At 27.2% G+C, this 22,767-nt stretch overlaps 1 protein-coding gene across 3 annotated transcripts in view; it reads left to right on the plus strand.

The window, feature by feature from the left end:
• The window catches only part of LOC107165166 (cell adhesion molecule Dscam1-like), a 70,420-nt gene that overhangs the window by 14,477 nt on the left and 33,176 nt on the right, over positions 1–22,767 (plus strand). For all 3 annotated transcript variants that reach the window (XM_089221119.1, XM_089221121.1, XM_089221120.1), the window contains one exon: positions 12,629–12,688. In XM_089221119.1, coding sequence (XP_089077245.1) covers positions 12,640–12,688 — 49 coding nt within the window. In that variant the 5' untranslated portion in view covers positions 12,629–12,639. The remainder of the gene's footprint in view (positions 1–12,628; positions 12,689–22,767) is intronic.

The raw sequence follows: 22,767 nt of genomic DNA on the forward strand, positions 1-22,767 counted from the left end.
TAGTAACTACATAAATATGCAATTAATTATTTCGTTTTAGCCCAATGTCCTATGTTGCCGAGGGTATATGTACGATTAAAAATAATATATATGTTTTCATTCATGAATACATTTTATGCTTATCGTTATTAAATATTATTTATTCATATATTTTTTAACACACACACACACAAGAATGTGACTAAAACGATAAGCATTATAAAAACATAAAATTAAATTCTACCAAGTAAAGCTTAAATCTTGATTTGTCATAAACAGTATGGAAAAATACAAAAATCAAACAATATCTTATCATCAGATTTAAATTCATCATATTTATAGCCATTTTTAAGTTAAGTGTACATTAAGTATACTTAAAAATTTCAATTTGAATAAATTCATTAATAACGGGAAAAATGGGAGTGAACATCATACTTATTGGTGGATCATTGGGTACATAATACGAGGTTATATAATATAATATTATTGTATTATATATTATTACTAGGTAATATTATTACTATATTATTGTATATAATATGTAAACATAATATTATATAAAATTATTTTGTATGAATATTAAATTTATTAAGTTTTTAACATCAATGGTTATTATACTTTAATGCATGCTTAAATACAACTACAACTAAATAATATCTTACAATTTTATAATGTACATTATTGTTTATGGTACTTAGAATATAATATTATCAACTCTAATGAAATATTATGAAAATTTGTCATTCAAACAGTATAAATGTATATAATTACAATTTTTAATTTACAAGTTAATTCAATCAAAATACTCAACCCTGTCTCTGTTTTTACTTTTTTTTTTTTGTTTGTTTGCTTACTATTAGTCAATTGTTAATGTAATATTGCGTCCAATAATCATAGTTTCGGCGGACCGCTTTTCTTGAAAAAAAAAAATTATAATTTATAAATGGCTCCTTCTTATAGGAGTATTCCATTATTATTGTTTATTACGTATTTTTTTTTTTTATAAATCTATACGATAAGGATTTTTCACTCGAAAAATAATCCCAAAAACTATACACAAATATTTTATACACTAAATCTTGAATCGATCTAGATAACAATACCTACTTTATCTGTGTAAAAGCAGAGCAATTTTTTTTAACGCAAAAACTACATAATCTCTGAAAAACAAAAAGGTAAAATGTACTTTTTCTTTATATTGCGATATGCCATTCCGATCTTAAATTATTAACGGCTTTTGAACGGTTGAAGATATTATATTTAAGCCACCCTGATATTTCACTGCTGATAAGGTATAATTATGTCCATCGTCAAGTGAAATAGAATGTCGCAAGTATCCGCTATCGACATATTGATATTAAACGTATACTTTTTAGAGTGGCTTATTGCATGAAAAGTTTTTTGTAAAAATAACTATAGCGCATAAGTTTAACTCTAAATATGTTCATAAAAAGGTCAGAATAGGTATACGTATATCGCAGCGTCCTTCTAAGAGTTCGATTCACTCATTTGACCGTGGCTTATATGGTCAGTTTTAATGAGATTTTAAGAAAATTTAAATTTATTAAAATAGCTATTCAACTAGGTATCTCTATTCCGCCATTAATGTTGTCAGTTGTTGCCTAAGAAGTACGAAATTATACTGCCTAATAAAATACTCACATGAAAGCATGATAAGTACATTTGTTATTTTGTACTGCAATTTTTGAGATAAAACACTCTTCGTACAATCGGAAGATGATAATAATTTATTGAAAATTACATACTACCAGTTAATTAATAGGTATACATTATTATGAGCTATATATTTAATAATATTAAAAATAACAACAACAAAAATTATTTTTTTTAAATATCTGCTGTTATTTTATTTTTTTTTTCGGGTTGAGGCTTCGACAACAAGGGTTATTAGCCTGTGGAACTGTGGGGGAGGGAACTGTTGGTTTGGTACTCGTTGATGTTTTTGACAGAATTTATAATAGACACCAGTAGGTTTCTGCCATGCCCAGGTGGGGGGGGGGGGGCGGAGACTATTACTTTTTTGTTACGTATAATATTATACATAATATTGTTTACTTTGTATTGTGTAACTAATTTGTGGCTATAATACACCCATATAACGTCCTCTAAACGACAACGAGAGAGTACAACAACAACATCGTTAACTACGTGCAAATTGGAAATATCGCGACAAGTCTTCTCGCAAAGCACAATAATCTTATGACATGGGCAGTATAACCACTGTACCTATACATATATCCACCAGCCACCTACCTTCCTCCGGTCGATATGAAACTCCGCTGTTAATAGGTTTTGCGTAAACATTTGCATGGACTGTGAGTTCAGGACAATTTTGACACTTAAAATGACGCATATATACGATGACATTTACATAATATTATTATACCATCGGTAGGCGTTCCGTTCAAAGGTGGAGGAATAATAACATAATCGATGAGAGTAAATGCGAAAAACGTCGGTTAAACAATCGAACAATAATAATAATTAATCAGCGGAAGGTCGTCGTGAACATTATCATTACCATCATTGTTATTATCATTATTATTGCGTTATTTAGTCGTCGAGCAGCCGGACGGCGGGTGAGCTGCTAAAAGGGGTCTCCTCCCTCTTTAATTAATTTCTGTAATTATTGTACGAGCTGTCCTCTCCGGTATACAATAATAATAATACTATGAGAGCGTTTGCCGATACACACGCGAATTGTTCGTCCGCGGGCATTATTGTTTCGTGCGAAATCTCTCTCTCCGACCTGCCACCCCACAACATCCCCTCTCACCCCATCCCCTACGCGTATGTCCGTCAACACCCTTTTCCGCACGTGGTGACGCGGTGTCACCTATACTATCCTCCAACCCTGTGGCCCACTGCAGTGTCGTCCGTTTACATACGTGGCTAAAATCAATTTGACGGGACACGCACCTCATGTATAGACAGCATTATATTATAGCACACAAACGGAAATACGCAGACCGCAAACGTCATCTTGTATTGACGCCGTATTTACGTGATACGTTAGGTAGGTATACCACATACCTGAACCTAGGTATATAAATAAATAAATATTTATGTATATGTTATGTATGCACAAAATACGCGTGCACTACGAACGAGTTTTCCGGCAGTTTTCTTGTGTTAAATCTCACGGGAAAACACGCGGGTGGTCTACGACGACCACCACGTAGTGCGTGTGTATACACCGTAATCTGATTGAACCGTTTGTGTACACAAAATCTCTTATTTTGGTTTTTTTTTTTTAACACCTTTACTTTAATTAACGAAAAAACAATTCCCCTATCTATACACAAAGTTTTTTAATCCGGTTTTACTCTCGCAATTCACAACGATACAGCTGCACTACAGTAATACTAAACTCTATCTTTATGCACTATATATCAGAATTATTCACTGGGGTGCTGGCTACGTAATACATTATAGTAACTAAGTATATTATTGTATATAACGTAGTTTGTATGTATATATAGTACGTATGGGGCGTAGTGTAATGGGATAAAACTATTTCTTGAATTAAAACCACAGATGTGAATAATGAAATTTCCTATTTGACTTACTGTTTCGCTATTATTGGAACCCATATTTGGGTTTATTTAGGATCATTAAAATCGTTTATTTTGTTGATCCGTTAAATAAAAAAATCACTTACCCACCACCATTCCAATGCGGTGTATTAGTTATAGGTAATATTTAGGCATGGTTATATTTTGTCAGTCAATTCTAAAAAAATATATTTAGAAACAGCAATTATGGTTTGTTTTACTTAAGAATTAACACGAACAGATTTTGTACAGCTAAATGGTACGAGATCAATGTTCTAATTATCAATATTATGTGTACTTACCTGTTTAAAATGTTAAAGTTTACGTACTTTATATTTACTTTTTGAAAATTCATTGGATTCAGAGAGGACAAGCACATTTTTTTTTCGTATAATGTATTATATTAATATAATATACAATAGTTATGAATATTTTATTCCTTATTTTTATCCAAAACTTTAAGACAGTAATAAAAATTGCCCTATACATTTGAAATGTTGTAGTTGGTTTAAACGTGAATCAGAACGATGTGATTAACTGACTTTGACATTGAGATGGTCAACAATATAACAATATAGTCCTATGGGGCTTAAAATTTCCTGGGGTCCATTACCTAAATTACCAACAGCGTATCAAAGAAAGTTCAACATGTCAAGTTAATACAAAAAGATTTTAAAACGGTCCAAGAAAATGGTTTGTAAACAATATTAGATTCTGATGATTAGAATACTATAATTGTTATATACATTTGTGTGCATATTTAGAAATATTAAAAATTCTTTTATTTTACTAACGAAATTTAAAATAAATTTAGTCGAATCAGCTAAAAAAAATCGATATTGGTACTTGCTATTATTTTGTACGGACCATTACTATTTAGTATTTAGTATTTACTACAGCTTAGATGATCTAATTTATAATACTGTATACGAAACTGCTATTGATTAATATACATTTATTTTTGATGAAAATACGCCTTACAAGTTGTAATATAACTGGGTTTTTTTTTTTTTTTTCAAATGTACTGTAGAATTTTAAATATTCAGATTAATTGAACTTATTTTCATTAATGAATTATCGTTCTTAAAGTATAGTGATCCACTAAACCTGATGTTTATGATATAAGACTATTGAAAATGTTTTGTTATTACAATAATATCACGTCATGCTAAATCAAACCATTAATTATAATGTACCTCTTTAACATATTTAGGGATGGACATTTATATTTTAGGGACGAATGATTGTTGATTGTTAACTTATCACGTCCAAGAGTCCTACCATGAATGTTTAATCGGAAGGCCGATCAATATTAAACCAATTAATTATTAATTATAAAATAATTTAAAAACTATCTAATGTAGCAAGCCTAAGACAGTTAAAATAATAAAGATTTACACTCACTAAAAATAAAAACCAATTGACTTGCATGTAATAATAATTGATTACAATTTACAAAAATGATTATACTGTAAATTGTTAATTTACGGTGTATTATATTATTAAATTTGATACAACTAATCAATTTTAATGTTTAAAATAATAAATAATTTACCTAGCAGTGGCGTATCCTGATTATTAAAAAAAAATGTTATCTATAAATGATTTATCAATGAAAATATTGTTCTTATTAAATCTATAAAACTATCTTGGATACACCACTGGTACCTAAATAGTATTGCTGATTTTTCACTGTGGGTGTTTTACAATTTAACGTAATATTCTTTTTCTTGATGTAGACTGTAATGAAACTAATAGAATGTTTCATTGATATTTAAATACCTTTATGAAATTTTGCTTTATATGTAAAATATAATTCTACGTTGTAAATGTAACTACTGTAACTACTCAATATTTTAGATTTGTTTTCTAAAAGCAACGGCGCCACGTTTTACCCATATCCCTCATTCGTCTAGTAATATTCAAGACTCTAGACAAAATGTCCATTGTAGTTTTTTTTCATCGTATTTCACATTCCACTTACGAGTATACGATAGTAATATTTTCATAATATATATACTTATCAGAACTGATGTCAGAGTTCTCGCAGATGCAAAAATAGCATTTACTGTTGATTAAGAAAAGCAAAAACTAAAAAACTCAACGTTTTGTGAGCAAATAATAATAATAAATAAATAATTTCATGATATGAGTGAGGTGCTTCCGCATCTATTTTCGAGCGTTCTTACGAGTAATTTTAATGATATTTTGTGTCTCGAAGCGTCTCAGCTCAGTTATAATATTATGAAACATGATTAAATGCTTTGAGACATATTAATTCATTAATACGATATTAATATAGGTACCTCCTTGAAATTCCAAGCACTATATATTCGTCGATTATCATCTTGCAGTTGTAGATTTTCTACTTGAATTTAATTACTTGTATCTTGTATGTTATATTTATTTGTATTTGTATATTTAAACGAGCGTAACTATAGTTACAATTATAGACATACGTCTAGGGTTTAAAATAATAATTCGTTATTACAGTTACTGTGAATCTTAAATATAATTCAAAATGTAAATTTAGTAATATAATTGGTAAGTAGATTTGTTTAAATATAATGCATGTGATGTTGTGAATGTAATGTTTATAAACAGAATAATTCACTAGTGAAAAAACAAAAATTATATAACATGTACAGGACGTCTCAGAAAGATTCGAAAAAACAAATTATGCTAATTAAACGTGTGACAAATTTTTTTAATAATAAATGATAATCAAATAATCTAAGAAATATACTCATAATAGAAATTTCTCAAAAATCATATTTTTGAAAAAGTTATTACGTTCCAAATTAATTTTACCTAAAAAATATTGAATTTAAAAATAAAACTACTTGACTTTGATAAATATTTTTACTATTAAATCTGTTCTTATAATCAGATTCCCAAATAGGCTATTTTGAATTTATCCAATTTTTTTTTGTAAATTTTCAAGTTTTTTATTTTCAGTATCAAAAAATTAAAAAATTTTACGAAAAAAGTAGCGCAAGGGTCAATGAATTATAAAGAAAAAAAATTTTTAAATATTGTGTACAACAAAAATTATTCCATATGTCAGATCATCGGACATCGAAAGAACTCCCTGTAATATAGTATATGTACAGTAATATGACAATGAAAAAACTTAATGTAAACAAAGGACTAGACTGTAATATTTTTCCAACCAAAAGACTATTTAAGTAATAATTAAAATCATGCATTGATACACAAGAAAACAGATCAACATTAAAATAGTTTACAAGTTGCATTAATTTATTAATAGGGGCATTTTGACCATATTTTGAATGCTGGAGTGGCACATAAAAATTATTTAACAGTCTAGTTCTGCGATTTGGAATATATTATACACAATGTTCGTAAAATTCAAAAAAAGAACCCGACGAAGTCAGAGATTTCGTCTTATTTCATTTATAATGGTATAAATTTAATAGCATAATAGTGATGCATTATCATTTTAAATTTAAAAGTAATGAGAATTCATTAAATTTGGAAAACGAATGCGGAGATCGGTTAGGGACCACAATTGATAAATTTTAAATTATCTACAATTAAAAAAAATCTCTGGAATGAGGTTAAACATTATCAAATGATATTTTAAACCAGACCAAACATTACATTTTTGAAATGTTTAATGAAACGTCATTATATTATATAATAAACCATAAATGTTTTTGAGTAGACTATAGAGAGCATGGGATATACGTATTAACTACCTACTTGCACTATTATTATTGTTATTATAGTAATACAATGTAAATCTTCTTGTATTCATCTGGTCTACATATTATATAATATTATATACCAGCTAAGCTCTTCGAATGTGTTTGATACTCAAATATTTTGACAAAAGTGTATAAAATTGAGTTATTTCAGCTACATTTAAATCAGTGTAGTGCGTATAACATTATTTATATTTATTAGTCGTTCTATTATACTTATATGTTATATGAACCTAATATTTAAAATTGTGTCTATTTTTAAACAACCACATCCAAACAAAGTCTGGTCGGCAAACACGTTTCAAACGAGGATTATATGCCCCTCGATGCTAACGGGAAAAATATAGCATGAATACATATATATGTATATTGCAGTTAAATTTTATCGAGCTTGTGGTTTCGTCTGCACACGATACAATACAAAGGGTTGAATTATATAATAACATCAAAAATATCTCGACCGATTATGCGGTTCACCTTTAATATTATGGCAACGATGTCAGAATCGTCAATCGATCAGGTTGTGTTTTATAACTCATAACAAATAATCAGCGTCTCAAATAATGACCCTAAATATCCATTGGCTTCAAAATGATGTTGAATATATTTGTGAATTTTTATGTTAATTTAATATGCATTACTGCACCTATGATTGTATGGAGTAAAATTGTTTAAGCTTTATTATAATACGACGGGTTCGTGTCGTAAGTACCTAATCTCTAAATTTTCAATTTAAGCACTTTCAAAAGTATGTTACACATGATAAAAGTCAGAAAAGAGGTATAGGTACAGACATTAATCCCCGACTTTTCGTTATGGAAAAATTAAGATCTTACTTTCAAGTGAGCGTTCCAAAGGTTGTACAACAAAAACGCTATTTTTGATATCTCTTTAATGAAAGTAAACAATGTATAGGTACTAGTTTACTTTCGTTTTTCAACCCTTATCAATCAGTTCGTTGATGTCTTGATGGTAGGTAATTTTTTTTCCTTGAATTATTTTTCATATATTCCAAGCATGTTTTCTTATCTATAATGTGCATGACTTTACGAGTAAAAATGGATGTATACTAGAATTACACTATTTATAAGAGAAAAGATTTAAGCATCGGTACATCAAAAATAAGAAATATTTTAATAAATATCTAGTAGCAGAGAACAATATTTATGTTTTTGACGAAGACTTCGATTTATTGATTTTCGTTAGCCTTATGATTTACTTCAGTCTGCAGAAATACCAATATTATATTATATAATTGTTATACAGTTATAAAATATGAAATAAAATGTGTAAGTTCTATATCTTTAGATAGTATTAATGTCTTATGTGTATGACAAACTTATTAGGTATCTGATGATCTCGATTACAGACTTACAATATTAAATAAAAATGTAATCTATATACATTGTGTTGATTACAATGTTCATAATTAATATATTGAATGTATCGATTAATATTATTATTTATTATGTTTGATTAGAGGCTACTATGACACAATACAACTGAAGGTATTGGATACTTTTCAATATCTACGAATGATTTTATACTTGTTGTTTCTAATAATTATTATTGAAATATACTTCGCATAAATGTATTGTTATACATACATTTGAAGTATTTTTGCGTTGGCTTTATTATCATCAATAAAAGTTATTATTATTTATTATTTAAAAAAGTGCATTTATTGTAAAATAATATTGCTTACAAATTATTGTAATATATTATTAAAAATAAACAACAATTAAAAAAATTAAATGTCTATTAATTTAGGCAAGTTTAACAATTTAATAACTTTAATGTTTTTATATAATAATATGTATAATTAAAATGCATTAATATAATAATGATTGTTATTATAACGTTTAAGCCTTGAGGTATAAATACTTCATTTTTATTTTTTTTTTAACTAAATAAATTTAATATTTTTAATGACATTACATTTTTTTGTTATCTATTAACCAGAATTTGAAACGTGTTAATAATGTTAATGACAAGTCAATCACGTAAATCTTATTGTAATTATAACAGCTTGTTATAAGGTCGTGATTGTTGTATATATGATTATATTTTAGGTATTTTATAAAATATCTAAACAACATAGTTAAAATAGTTACTATCGATACTGACATATTTTAATGTTTTGGTTGAATAACGATGTTTGAATAATTTAATACAATATATTAATTATATATATATATTATTGTATATTATTAGATTATCAGTAGGCGTATATTATTGTTAGAAATTGAGAGTAGTAATTTCTTTTTCGTTTTTGTAAAATAATTTAATGTAACTCTCTATCACCATCTCAAGCATCACTTAAAAGCGGTGTATATATATATAATACTTTTGAAACTGAATATTATCAATATTATCATTTTTATTTTATTTAATTACTTAAGTATTACTTTAATTTTGTTATGTCCTAAAAAATAAATTTATAAAAACGTAGTATATTGGCTTTTAAACAATGTTTAGTATTTTATAACGAGTAATTGCTTTCATTCTTCACCGCAATATTTTCGTTTCTAACGTAAAGTGTATTAAGATGTTGCATGCCTACATGACACATCTTAGTTAATTTACTGCAAAATGTAGATTAGGTAGGTATAATAAATTGGTAATAACTATATTCAAGGGTTCAAGTTATTGGAGTTGCATATTGTTCTGTATGCTCTCGATTTATAGCAGACCACGCTAGAAATCCGAGGTATACAACGTTGAGTTTAAAACTTAAAAGTTAAAAATGTATATTTTGCATATTATTTCATTAATTTTGAGAAAAAGTGCCATATTTTAGTTTTCAATAATACAATTTGTTCAAATATAGGTTTTTAGATTTTGTTTCGTGTAGGTATATTAATTAATAACTAATACACTTTTAATAAAAAAAAAATATTATTTTCCATATTTCACATATTTTCATTCATATATTATAATTTTTTGGTGCATATTTTGCATTTTTTGCTCCTATAACTTCCAAACCCTAGTAATAAGAATTAAATGTTTTAAAGTATTTCCACTGATCTCGGATTCTCAAATTTAAAGCGAGGTTGTAGCTTGTAAATTAAAAGAAATATTAGACAATGTTAAACAGCTAAAATTCATAACTAAACTTGGCAATTGTTTTGATAAATATATTTATTATTTGAATTTATTCGATATTTAACGATAATATTATGACATTCCACGGTAAGTCAGTAACATGTATTAGTGGCGTATTCAACCACCATAAAATCATATCCCCGAATACAGTAACTGATATCGTATAACTGAATACTAATAAAGTAATAACTCATAATAATATGATATCTTATAATGATCTTAAAGATCAAATGACTAAAAATGTGTCTAATGTTATCCACAGCACATAATATTTTTAATATTTATTGTGTTTATTGTGCATATCATATTAATTTTAACTATATAATAAATGCTTATTTAATTGTGTATACTTTGATAATAACTCATCAAGGTAATTTAAATTATCTGGGCAATTAGAAATTCCTAATTTATATAATTTAATGTCTGTATTCTAAAGTTTAAAACAATAGAAATTTAAGATAAATTATTATTTACCATTATTTATTTTATGAACTTTGTTTTTCATTGTATAGAACAATTCCTAATATTTTGACCTCTTTTCAGCAGTTGGATTATGTATATATATATAAAATATTATTGTGGTATGGTCAATTGAAGTTGAAATCCAATTTAACGTTTCTTTTTTTCGTTGAGTTGAGTTATTTTGAATCTTATTTAAGTTTTCAAAATCATATAGAAAGAATATCATCTAAAATAGAAATAGTTTACCAAAATCGATACTTTTAGACCCTCAGATATTGACGATAATATTTGGTATGATAAAATATACAATTATCATATAAATACTAAAATAGTAATATGGTCATGAAATTCCTTACAAATTTATATACTTCCACGTGTATAGTATGTGTTTTAGATAATGTAATAAACAATTATAATATAAACTTGATGTAATTTAAATATTGTACTACCTTTCAGCACCTCACTAAATGCGCTGTACATTAATCATAAATCAATTATGGAACAATAATAATAATATTAACAACAATATAATATAATAATAGTTTTCTCGCTTATATCAAATCTAATATTATTCTAAATTATAACTTATAAGTATATATAGTACAAACAATAAGAAATTATTAAGAAATCAACAGGGGATGCATTTAGAGTTGTGAAATATTCCACCTCAAATTTTAAGTTTTAGAAACATAGTTTTCAGTGCACATTGTATTTATTTAATAACCAAAAATTAATAATAATTATAAATAGCTTAGTAGTTGTGAACTACCCATTTTTTTTTTAGATTTTTCGCGCTGTAAATATTTAATTTAAAATAAATTATGATTTTTCAAATATTTCAATTCGTTAGAAATTCAAATGGAATATTATTATTGTAAAGAACCCTGTCACCGGCAACTGGTACGTAACGTCGAAATCGCTCTCGTCTAAAATCCATTTGTCGACAGAATAGAAATCTTTAAACCCGTAGAATAGGATACGTTTGAGGCAACGTCTGTATTAGACATATTTATAAAAATTCGATTATTACGGCGAGGCCACCTTAATTTGGCAGTAAAACGACTTTCATTCAAATGAAAATTATGTCACACAACGAGCTGCGGGAAGTATAAACGTAGTGCTTGGAAATTCAACCATGATTGATATTAATATACTATGAGTTAAATAACCTGAGAATTCTGTGGGTTTTGATGTCGTTCTATGTGCTAAGATTACATTTTGGGTATAGCATACACCTTTAAACCTCTCCTGAGGCTCTCACTGCCATTTTTTTGTAATTTCTCATGAACGAACTAATAGCGTTAAAATTGGTATATAAAAATTAATTCCACTGTTAACATTTTAGTAAGGTGATAAACCGAAGTCTGAATTATTCAAAAATATATACACACAATAATACATACATATATATTTATTTATCATTAACACTGCTGGTAAATATAATATATATATAATATGGTATTTAATATGACATGGATGAATAATATGATTAATAATGCCTAGTAAATGTTTTATTTCACATAGTGAAAAAAGTTACACTATGTCAAATTTGAGTGACTTAAAAATGCTTTGAAATGTCTAAAATTTAACATAAAATTTAACGTTTTACTAGCTTATATAATACTTTTGAATATAATTTTTAGTTCAATATTTTGGCTATTAACAAATGACAACTGGAACAGTTTTGAATACTACCTATTCGTATTATACATTTATACTATAGTTCATTTTAAACGGTATAATTTTAACTAAAGTCGATTTTTTTAAAATTTTTTACAGGAAAAGTTAAAATGGCAGCATTGTGGATTTGTTTGATCATCATCAATGCATATACTCAAGGTAATATACATTTTTTATAAAATGTAATTGTTATTTTAGCCTGCAACTGGGTACAGGGAACATAATTATTATTGCAAATAAATTGAATATCTCTTTTGCTGAATTCTCGTTATCCTTGTGTTTCAATAATGAATAAATATTAAAAAACTTGTGTTCATATTAAAATGAACACAACAAAATGTTATTATTAACTAAATAATTTTAATTTTCTATTTGAAACTAATATTGATTAAAAAATATCATTTTATAGACTTTGTAAAAGCTTTGTATTCCACATTTTTCAGTATCTACTGAATTTAAATTTGTTTTTTATTTAAATTTCATGTATCCTAAACAAATATTATTGTTATTTTATGATTTTAAAATAAGCTTTTTTTTTCGAAGGATTAGGTAGAAAGAATTATAAAATATAATAATTGAATCGTTTGATTCCAGTACCAGATAAAAAAAGATGAATACAATTTAATACAATTACACATGAAGGTTTAGTTGCATATATCATTGACAGAATATGTAACTTGCAGATTGAACCTTTTTTTTGTACTATATCATTTCTTCATGTTTAGTTTATGAATATTATGCTTCAAATATAATCCACATGATTATAAATTTTACAATATTGTATCATTTTTTTATTCCAACATAATACTACATTATCAACTGATTTAACAGATTTTCACTCAAATCAATACTATATAATAAATTGTTATTTATTAAATATTAAGAAACTTTATTTTAGTATCATTAATCAATAATCTAAAAAACAAATAACAACCAAAAATACTTGAGTATAAATTATAATAAAATTATACTAGGAAAAATTTTAATTTTCTTAAATATATCCGACTTGTAAAAGATAAATATTAATGTAGGCTAAAACAGTTATTATGAGTAGACTTAATATAATTATAGATAGGTATAATTTTCTAAAAAACACTTAACTGAAATATTTGTACAGAGGTATCTCAAATTTCATATAGCTACATCACGTCACATAATACATATACATGTAATAATTTTGAAATTTAAAACACTTTAACTGAATAGCCAACTGTTCAACATTATAAATACATAGTTTTCCGATTTAAATTATAATGTGATAATATAATACATTATATGTGATGTAACGGTTTTTTGTATTTTGTATAGTGTATAAACCTTTCATAAATAACGTTAAAAACATTCAAATTGCATACCAATAGACAACGATACCATAACACCTAATTAAATAAACGTAGTACTTATTTTAATTGCCTATGTATGCTAAACTGAAACTTCAAAAAGAACTGTACATTTTTCACTAAAATGAGATATAATTTGTATCATTAAGTTTTTTTTTTTTTGTAACAGTATGTTCTTTAAGCTTTGATAAACTGCAGGAATAGCATAAAATAAATTTCGAAATCGAAGTTGACACAATTTTTATAGATAAATGTAATTATAAATTAATAACTTTTCAAATAAACAGTAAAATGACAGAATATAAAATAAAAATATACCTTTATGATAAGAATAAGAAAAAATAGATATAGACTAGAATAAAAAGCAAAAATAACAACACAATTATTTAAAATTGTTCTAAATTACCTAGCCTTATAATTAATTTATAGTATATGATTAATATATATATATTTTTTTTTATTGATATCTCAATAAAATATTTGGTAAAGTTTTAATTAAATTAACTTCTCACTAAGCATACAAATACAATATTAAATTATAATAATAATGAACAATTTTGTTTAATCATATATTTTACATAATTGACTCTAAAATGTTTTTATGACACGTTGAGTAAATAACAAGAATACATATTTATATAGTGAAGCTTTTGTGTACAATAATTCGTATTCTAACTGTATTTGCCATTCAATCTGGTAATATGAATATAATGTATTTAAAATCGTTGTGTTTATATAATATTTTACATTTATGAAATTATTATTCATTACATAGTAAATCTCAAAGGTAATGGACTACTTTTTTTCAAACTGATTCATTGCACATCCAATAGTTCAATTGGCACATGATTCGATTTCATGGTCTATTATTTAAAATTATAGGTAATATAACAAAAGTCGAAAATAATAAAATTCAAGTCCAATTTTATTTTTAAAAACAACAAATTATCCAATTTTTCGATAAGTACTTCGCTTTTTTACTATTAATCATCCAACATGAGCTGTAATAGTTGATACTAAAAGCTAATAAAAAAAAAACCCCATTCAACATGTAGGTTATGCTCTAGGCACCACTTAAAAAGGTAACAATTAATGACACAGATAAAAATACATTTAATTGTAAAACCAATGAATCAGAACCCCATACCTACGTTTAGAATCTGAAATGTGATTAATAAAATGGTTGAGATTTTTAATAGCTGAAATTTTTAAGTTGTATTTTAATCTGTAGAAGTCGAAAATGAATTAGAGTTAATTATAAAATATCAATATTCAACAAATCAATGAATTAGCTATGGTGTATCGCAGACAATTTTAACGAATATAACGGTCGCATATATTGTGTCGTTTTTAATACGACCATTAATCACAATAATACGTTTTTCGTAGGGCTTTTTCTTAGAACTGATGGTAGGCAGTAGAGTTCGGACAAAATGGCTGATCGATCAACAACCATACAGATGGAAAAATCATAAGACAGTTACTATAAGCAAAAAAATATATCTCTTGAACAAATAAAATGTATACGTTTAAACTATTCGCACAGAAAAGAAATCAATCGATGTGACCCGATATAATGTTCTCATCTAGTATAATACGTAACAAGTAATATAAATAATAAGTTCGTAGTAACAAAATATTTTCCAGTACTAACTCAACAATTCCTGTAATGGACTAATTTTAATCCCCTAGGTCAAAAGTAAAACAAACCACTTCCACCACAAATCAGCCATACGTAAGTCATAACAATTAGCTATAATTGTAATTAGTTTGATGTGGGTAAACTTGAATATACTCACCATGGCGAACCCCTTTCGGGCTTCAGCAAGACACTTCAAATAATTATTTCACAAAACAAATTGCATTGGTTGAATAATATTATATTATTAACTAATGAAAACTACGACTTGTTGAAACATATTATTATTAGGCAGTGGATTTAATATAATAAAATACGTGAAATGCATACCTCACAACCATTTTGTATAGCTTTTTAATATTAGCTTACTATAGTTACTACAAAACTTAACAATTTCAAACGGCAGTTTGGTTTAAAATTTTGAGAAAATAAAGTTTCAATGTTATAAATAGACTGTGAGAGTTTTGAGTTTTTTGAGGCTCTAAAAACTTACCCACGGTTCACGTGACATTATAACCGTGACCTACCAGCCGTACCGCATGTGAGCCGTGAGGCTCGCCAGTAGGACTGATAGGTTTTTATACACGCAGTGACGAATAAACGTCAAAGATTTATAACAAAAATTCAATAATTTTGGGATAGGTTACACTATTTAAATGATAATAATTAAGTTACGGTAATCGTAATAATATATGTATTTCACACCCGCACGAACGTGCAAAAATAATACGTTTAAATAGTAATAATAATGGCATCTGACAACGAATAATAATTTATTAAGGTTTGACAAATAATATATTATAATTTTAACAATTTGTAAGAAACGTGGTTCTAACAGAAAAGAATAATAATGTTTTACAAAAGGTGAATAATATAATAATTTTTATGGCACATGGCATTTATTTTTGTAAGATAAAAAGGAACAGTTCATTTGAAAATCGATGCCTAACAATGCGTGCCTTTAAAAATAAAGGGACGAGTGACGAAGGACGAGGGGGGGTAGATTAATATATTACACAGTACACACTATCCTGCGGCCTTATGATGATAATTTCGACACTGCCGACCAACAATCAGCTGTCGGGCGCTTCACGTTGGACATTTCGGCTGCCCTTGGCCCTCGATGAGGCAACTCTTAGCCCATCATGGTGCTGTTGGCAACGGTGGAGAAGACAATAATATTATGTACGCATAATGTAAACATGCATTCATATTCAAAAACTCCTTAAAATAATTAATAATTAAACTAATTTAATTTGCTTAGAATTAATTATAATAAGATTATATTTTACAAACAATAATAAAGTAAAATACAGTAACATGTAACTTATCGTTACCTAATAAATAAACGTATGCCCTATTTTGTCATTATTATCCTTTAAACTTAGGAGGCGGGAACCGTTTTGACATTACATTCCTCAATCATCATCGTTTATTATATTAAATCAAATAATGCGTACGTACCGATCGCAGTTGCTAGCTCCCGGATGGGTGACCACCCGCGATTTTTAGCAACATATCCTTACCACACATACACAAACACGTGTTAAAACCCTACCCACTTAAAAACCTACACACAAATATATAAAAATAACCCCTACCGTACCACCCCACATCTAATGGCATATGTTGCCGCGGGTTCCCCGTACAAAAAAAAAAAAAAAATCATATAATAAACAATATTATAACACTTAATACTAAAATAAACATACACCAATTTGTAAAATCGATTAATTAATAATAATCTAAATCACCATTACTTATACTAGGCACTATTAACATCTCAATAAAATTAACACCATCCATAGGCGCCAAGTACATGGGTGCTCGGGTGCTCGAGCACCCATTGAAAATATTCATTGGGTGCGGAGCACCCAATATAATTAAAATAGGTAAACCGTTATCACCACGTTCATTGTATGATATCAGTGGCTACAAAGAAAAACCACAGGATATAAAAATCTATTTCATCTATAATTCTGTGGCAAAACCTCGGAAGTCAAAATTAGAAAAAAAAATTGATGGTGGGTACAACCCATTACTCCCTCCCCGCCAATGCTTGCGCCACTGTTGTTTTACATTGGTAAGAGCACCCAATAGCTTTTTGAAAACCTGGCGCCTATGACACCATCTACTTGACAAATTTTTACTGACTTATAATTTACTATCGTAATATTAATGTAATATATTATGTCACACTCTATTATTATTTATTTTTATCATCGTGTTATTGAATACACAAATAATGAAAACTGTTTCCCTTAAACTTGCCTAATAATAATACAATATAAATTTATTTCCAATAACTTTTATCTGTAGTCTGTGTAACAGGAAAATTTAATATCTAGTTATTAACATTAACTTCTGCATTTTATAATGTGTAATACTAGTATTTGCAATTGCATATGTGAATCAAAAACAAATTGATTTTTTTATGACATTTCGTCGTGTTTTATACATAGCATAGATAAACACATACTTATGAGAGCTCCCAGAAAGTAAACGCATAATAATATATTCTATTCCAATGATTGTTTTTTTCTAAGTTACAGTAACTATGTTTTATTGAAAAAGTTTACAAGATACAAATTATACAGTGTCAAAAAAATATATATCTATATTGATCTTGGTTCTTGTATTTTCTCGAACAAAAATTAATTTGATTCTGTATAATTTTTATTTAATATATTCATAAAACAATCTCTGTAGCGGTGCCACAGCCATCATGGCCAAAAAATTTGCAATAAATTGTGTTTGAGTAGGTAGATAATCAAAATCGAATCTTTTTTTCATGATCAAACCATATAAATAAATGATGTGGACATTTAATTTGATTTAAATTATGTATAACTATTTAAGTATTTCTATAAATGGAGCAAAATCAAACATAATAAATACCATTATTAAGTTCATACCAAAATAGTATTAGTGACAGCAATGATGTAACTACTCGGAGAAGATATCTTAAGGAGTTCGCTAAAATATTCAGACGCCACATATGTTTTATTTATACATTTTTGTTTAAATTAAAAACCTTTTCTGAAATAAAATTCAGCTTTTAAATTACTAGTATCTGGAATACAATGTTATGCTTAATTAGAAATACTCGAATTTCCCGGGCCTAAATTTGTAAACAGGGAGAGATTAAGAATGCTCAACTCCTCTTTTCTTTTAATAATTAATTTCTTCAAATTCTGTTTTTTTAATTTTAAAATAATCTTAAACTTCATATTTTCAATTATGCCACATGTTTATATAAATTTAAGGAGTACATTGTGACGATAAAAATTTCTAATTTTCAAATGAGAATCAAAGGGGGTTAACAATGAATTCAATTTTGTAATTCGATGTTTGTGATCAAAATTCGAAAAAAAGTTTTTCAGTTATCTAAATATTTATACGAAAGATAAATGATAATTATCGTTAAATATGGTTTAAAAAAATATATAATAAATGTAATATTGGATCTGGTATTAATTAAACTTACACCATTTTTGCAAAATATTATATCTATAAATATTGATAGTTTTTTATCAATTACTAGAATTTGTCAAATAAGTATAGACAATCATAAACCTTTGTATAATTATGTATAATAAATACCCTCATACATATTTCAAACACATTATCACGAATCTATAGTGACTAAAATCCTTAATATATGAATTCACTTGTTTTAATTTTTATTTTGATACGACAACATTTTCAGAAAAAATATCCACTAAATAATTTATGTCCGTGAACTTGGGGGCACTAAGGTAACAAAATTCAATTAAACCTATCCAACAATTTTGTTGGAAGTTTGTTGGATTTTGTTGGAAAGTATTTAAAATTTTTAAAAATTAGATTTTGAAGGATCGCATTACTGTAGAAAATTATGATGAGCGCGGTTGTTAAATCATCCTGTTTATACTTACTACTTAGTCATAATATAAATTCAGTTCAGACATGCATTAAAGTGTATACTTGACTTAAGTCTGTATTTTTAAAATTTATATTGAAACGGATTTTGTTTAAACAATTTACAAATCAAATATTATGATTGAAAGATGTATCTAATCTTAGGAGAGCATTAATTTTATAGTATATCTCATTATATTAAATTAATAGAGGATCATTTATCGGTAATTATAAGAAATACCGAATAGTCACAAGATTCTAGGCAAATTATACTTCAGATAAATGAATATTTTTATTGTTATTCGATTTAGTTCTAAGCACAAGGTTCTACCTCATAACTGAATGACTAATTTTATATATCGCAAAGATTTTAAATTCAAACAAAGATTTAGATTAAATAAATCAACACATTAATATTTCCCGTAATATATTGATGATGAAAATAAAACTATTGACAACTTCCCAGACAAATTAAAATTATAGCTGTCAATAATACTTGTTAATTAAAAAAATTGATCGATTTGATAACAGTATTTTTTTCTTAAAAGAAAAAGAATAATACAACTACTGATGCCCCCGAGGCCCCCCGAGATATATGAATTTGTGCTTTGACTCCATAAATTATATTGTCAATAAGAAATCCAGAACTCAACGTATTGGAATTATGTTGAATAGTATATCCAGAAAATGTAAATAAATCATCGTTCGTTAGTCCGGTCACGAAAATAAATTGATCTTTCCCAAAACGGAACTAAATCTAAAATCACTCAGATTTTATTACCATAAACTATTTGACAGAGTTTGTGATGTTAAATTCAAATTTTCTTGTTAAAAACTTTACTTGTAAGTTCTATAAGTTAAAATAATAACACTAAATGTATTTCATCAGTCACATTCAAATTATTTTACCAATTTGAAAAATAGTGTAGAAACAATTTTTGTTTTGGTTAATTTAAATTGGCCCAAAAATATCTGATCCTGTGGTTCTGATAGTCCTTTTCAGCTTCTGACATTTTGTTTCGTATATAATTTTTTTTCGCATCATTGAATAGATATTGTCAATTTTGTTTTTTTACTTCTAATATTGTAGTTTAATCATTTTTCGGCATCTTCTAAATCACTTAACCAAAATCCAAAATAAATCAACCAATTATTGTTTTAAACAAACACGGCAAATGTAGTGAATTACGTGTTATCGACGCTTAATATAACAAATCCGTCCTACAAATATACAATAATAATATTATAATAAAATAACAGATAGACGTGTTAAAATAAAAAAAATCATTGAAGTGTGAAGACGATTAAACGGTGTAATGACAAGCCAATATATCATATATATAATATATTATCATAATTTATAATGCTTCAACAGTTAAATAAAATTATTATTGTTTTAATGTAAAACAACAACAACAGCATTAATAATAATAATAATCATAATGATAATGTATTAGAATACCAAAAGATGATCTGTACCTATTTTGCCTATACATTGCGCCGTTTACCGTGTTATGACGTCTTTGTGTTCAATCGATAACTTAAATCCTGATAATAAAATCCAAATCTATTGTAGGGAGCGTATGAAACACACTTAAGGAACATGTCTAATACACCATGTCTGTCGTGTATACATAATAATAATAATAACTGGTCTGGTCTTGTCTGGTAGTGGTTTTTTTTTGTAATTAAACATAATATGTACAATCCGTGGTTGAAAACGTATAACGTTTATTACACAGTAGATGTGTATATTTACACGATTATACTAAACCTCGTGTCTTATATTAAAATGCTCGTACCACGTACACATAAATAATATTGTGTACGTAACGGAAGTGTTTGTGGAACGACGTTTCATCTGAATAACGAACGCAGTTTACTATTTTACGATGTAAAATATACAAAGTGATTCTTTTATTATTATTTACAGCCATTTATTCCGTACGTTTAATTTCTTGTTCCAGAGCCCGAGTACTTCGAAACATATTGTATGCTTTAAAAAATACATTTTGAACCAGATTTTAATTAGACGACATACATTTAGTATTTAACGTTTAAAATTAAAAAAAGAAATTAAAATGTGAACTTAAAATTTTATAACGACAAAAATGATTTTAAAAATAATGTGTCATGATGAATTTTATCGTGCAAAAATAAAACACAGTTTTGAATATGCATAATTAAATTTACCAAAAAAAAAAAAAACGTCTGCATATTGTGATGAAAAAATCGTATAGTATTATGTGATGTATTATAAAGTATTGCAAAATCCATACGCCTTGTCGTGATGATGACCGCACAGGGGTCAGTAACTGACTTTTCCTTCTCATACGAGAACGATGGTCGGTATGCGGACGGTGGCCGACTGGAAAACATTATTATCCCGTCGCACGTACATCCGACTTATATATATATATATATATATATATATATACAATACAGTGAGCCGGGATTTATTAAACGCTGAACAACCCACCAGACCCATCGTAAAAAAAAATAATAATAATAACAATAATACGAGTCGAACCGAGAACTCGTATGTCAGTGTGTTGCATAGAATGATATAAAAAATAATCGTTGTAGCGGTGACGATAACGACGACGGTGGCTGTGATGACAGATCAGCGCACCTAAATAAATAAATATTATTTTATTATGTAATATTAACTATTCGCCTGCAGCTAAACGGACAGTAATGCGGTTGATCGCAGACGGCAATTATGTAGTCGACGCTCTGTTACAGATTAGTTTTAAAATACCGTTGTTGTACACATCGTTTTTAGAAAATATGTTTAATAGGAGAGCAATATTTTTGCAATCGAAACTTATCGAATCTAAACATTATCAATAGCTACTCATACGGGAGGAAATTTTAAACAGCGTAATCAATGACTTGCACGATTTCGGAATATTTATTATGTTAATTTCACCAATATACAAGTCCATCATCAAATGCAGAATATATTATAGAAAGAAATGTATTAAACAGAGTTTGGCCACCCTTGAAGGCTTGAAGTGTACATTAAATCATATACATACATATATGTCATATTTATGTCTTTGCAGGCTTTAAAAAATAAAATAATCGTGTGCCCGATAGACATTGTGCATGAGGTGAAAACGACGAGGAATCCTTTGGGTCATAAGCTGAATGTATAATATGTACATACAGAGTGTATCACCGAGCACGCTCACTCCGCATTTTGTCATTAAACTTAGCTTGCTTCCATTAAAATCCTTTTTTGTATAACTTTTATTGTGACATGTAGGTAAATAAAGACATTAACCACTAAATTTTCACATAAACGTAGTAATGAAAAGTAGGTATATTTAAAAAATTTTAAAATCAGAATTTGA

This window comes from Diuraphis noxia, unplaced genomic scaffold, assembly GCF_037042655.1.
Source record: "Diuraphis noxia isolate RWA-SAM2 unplaced genomic scaffold, SU_Dnox_SAM2 contig0002, whole genome shotgun sequence".
Lineage (NCBI taxonomy): Eukaryota > Metazoa > Arthropoda > Insecta > Hemiptera > Aphididae > Diuraphis > Diuraphis noxia.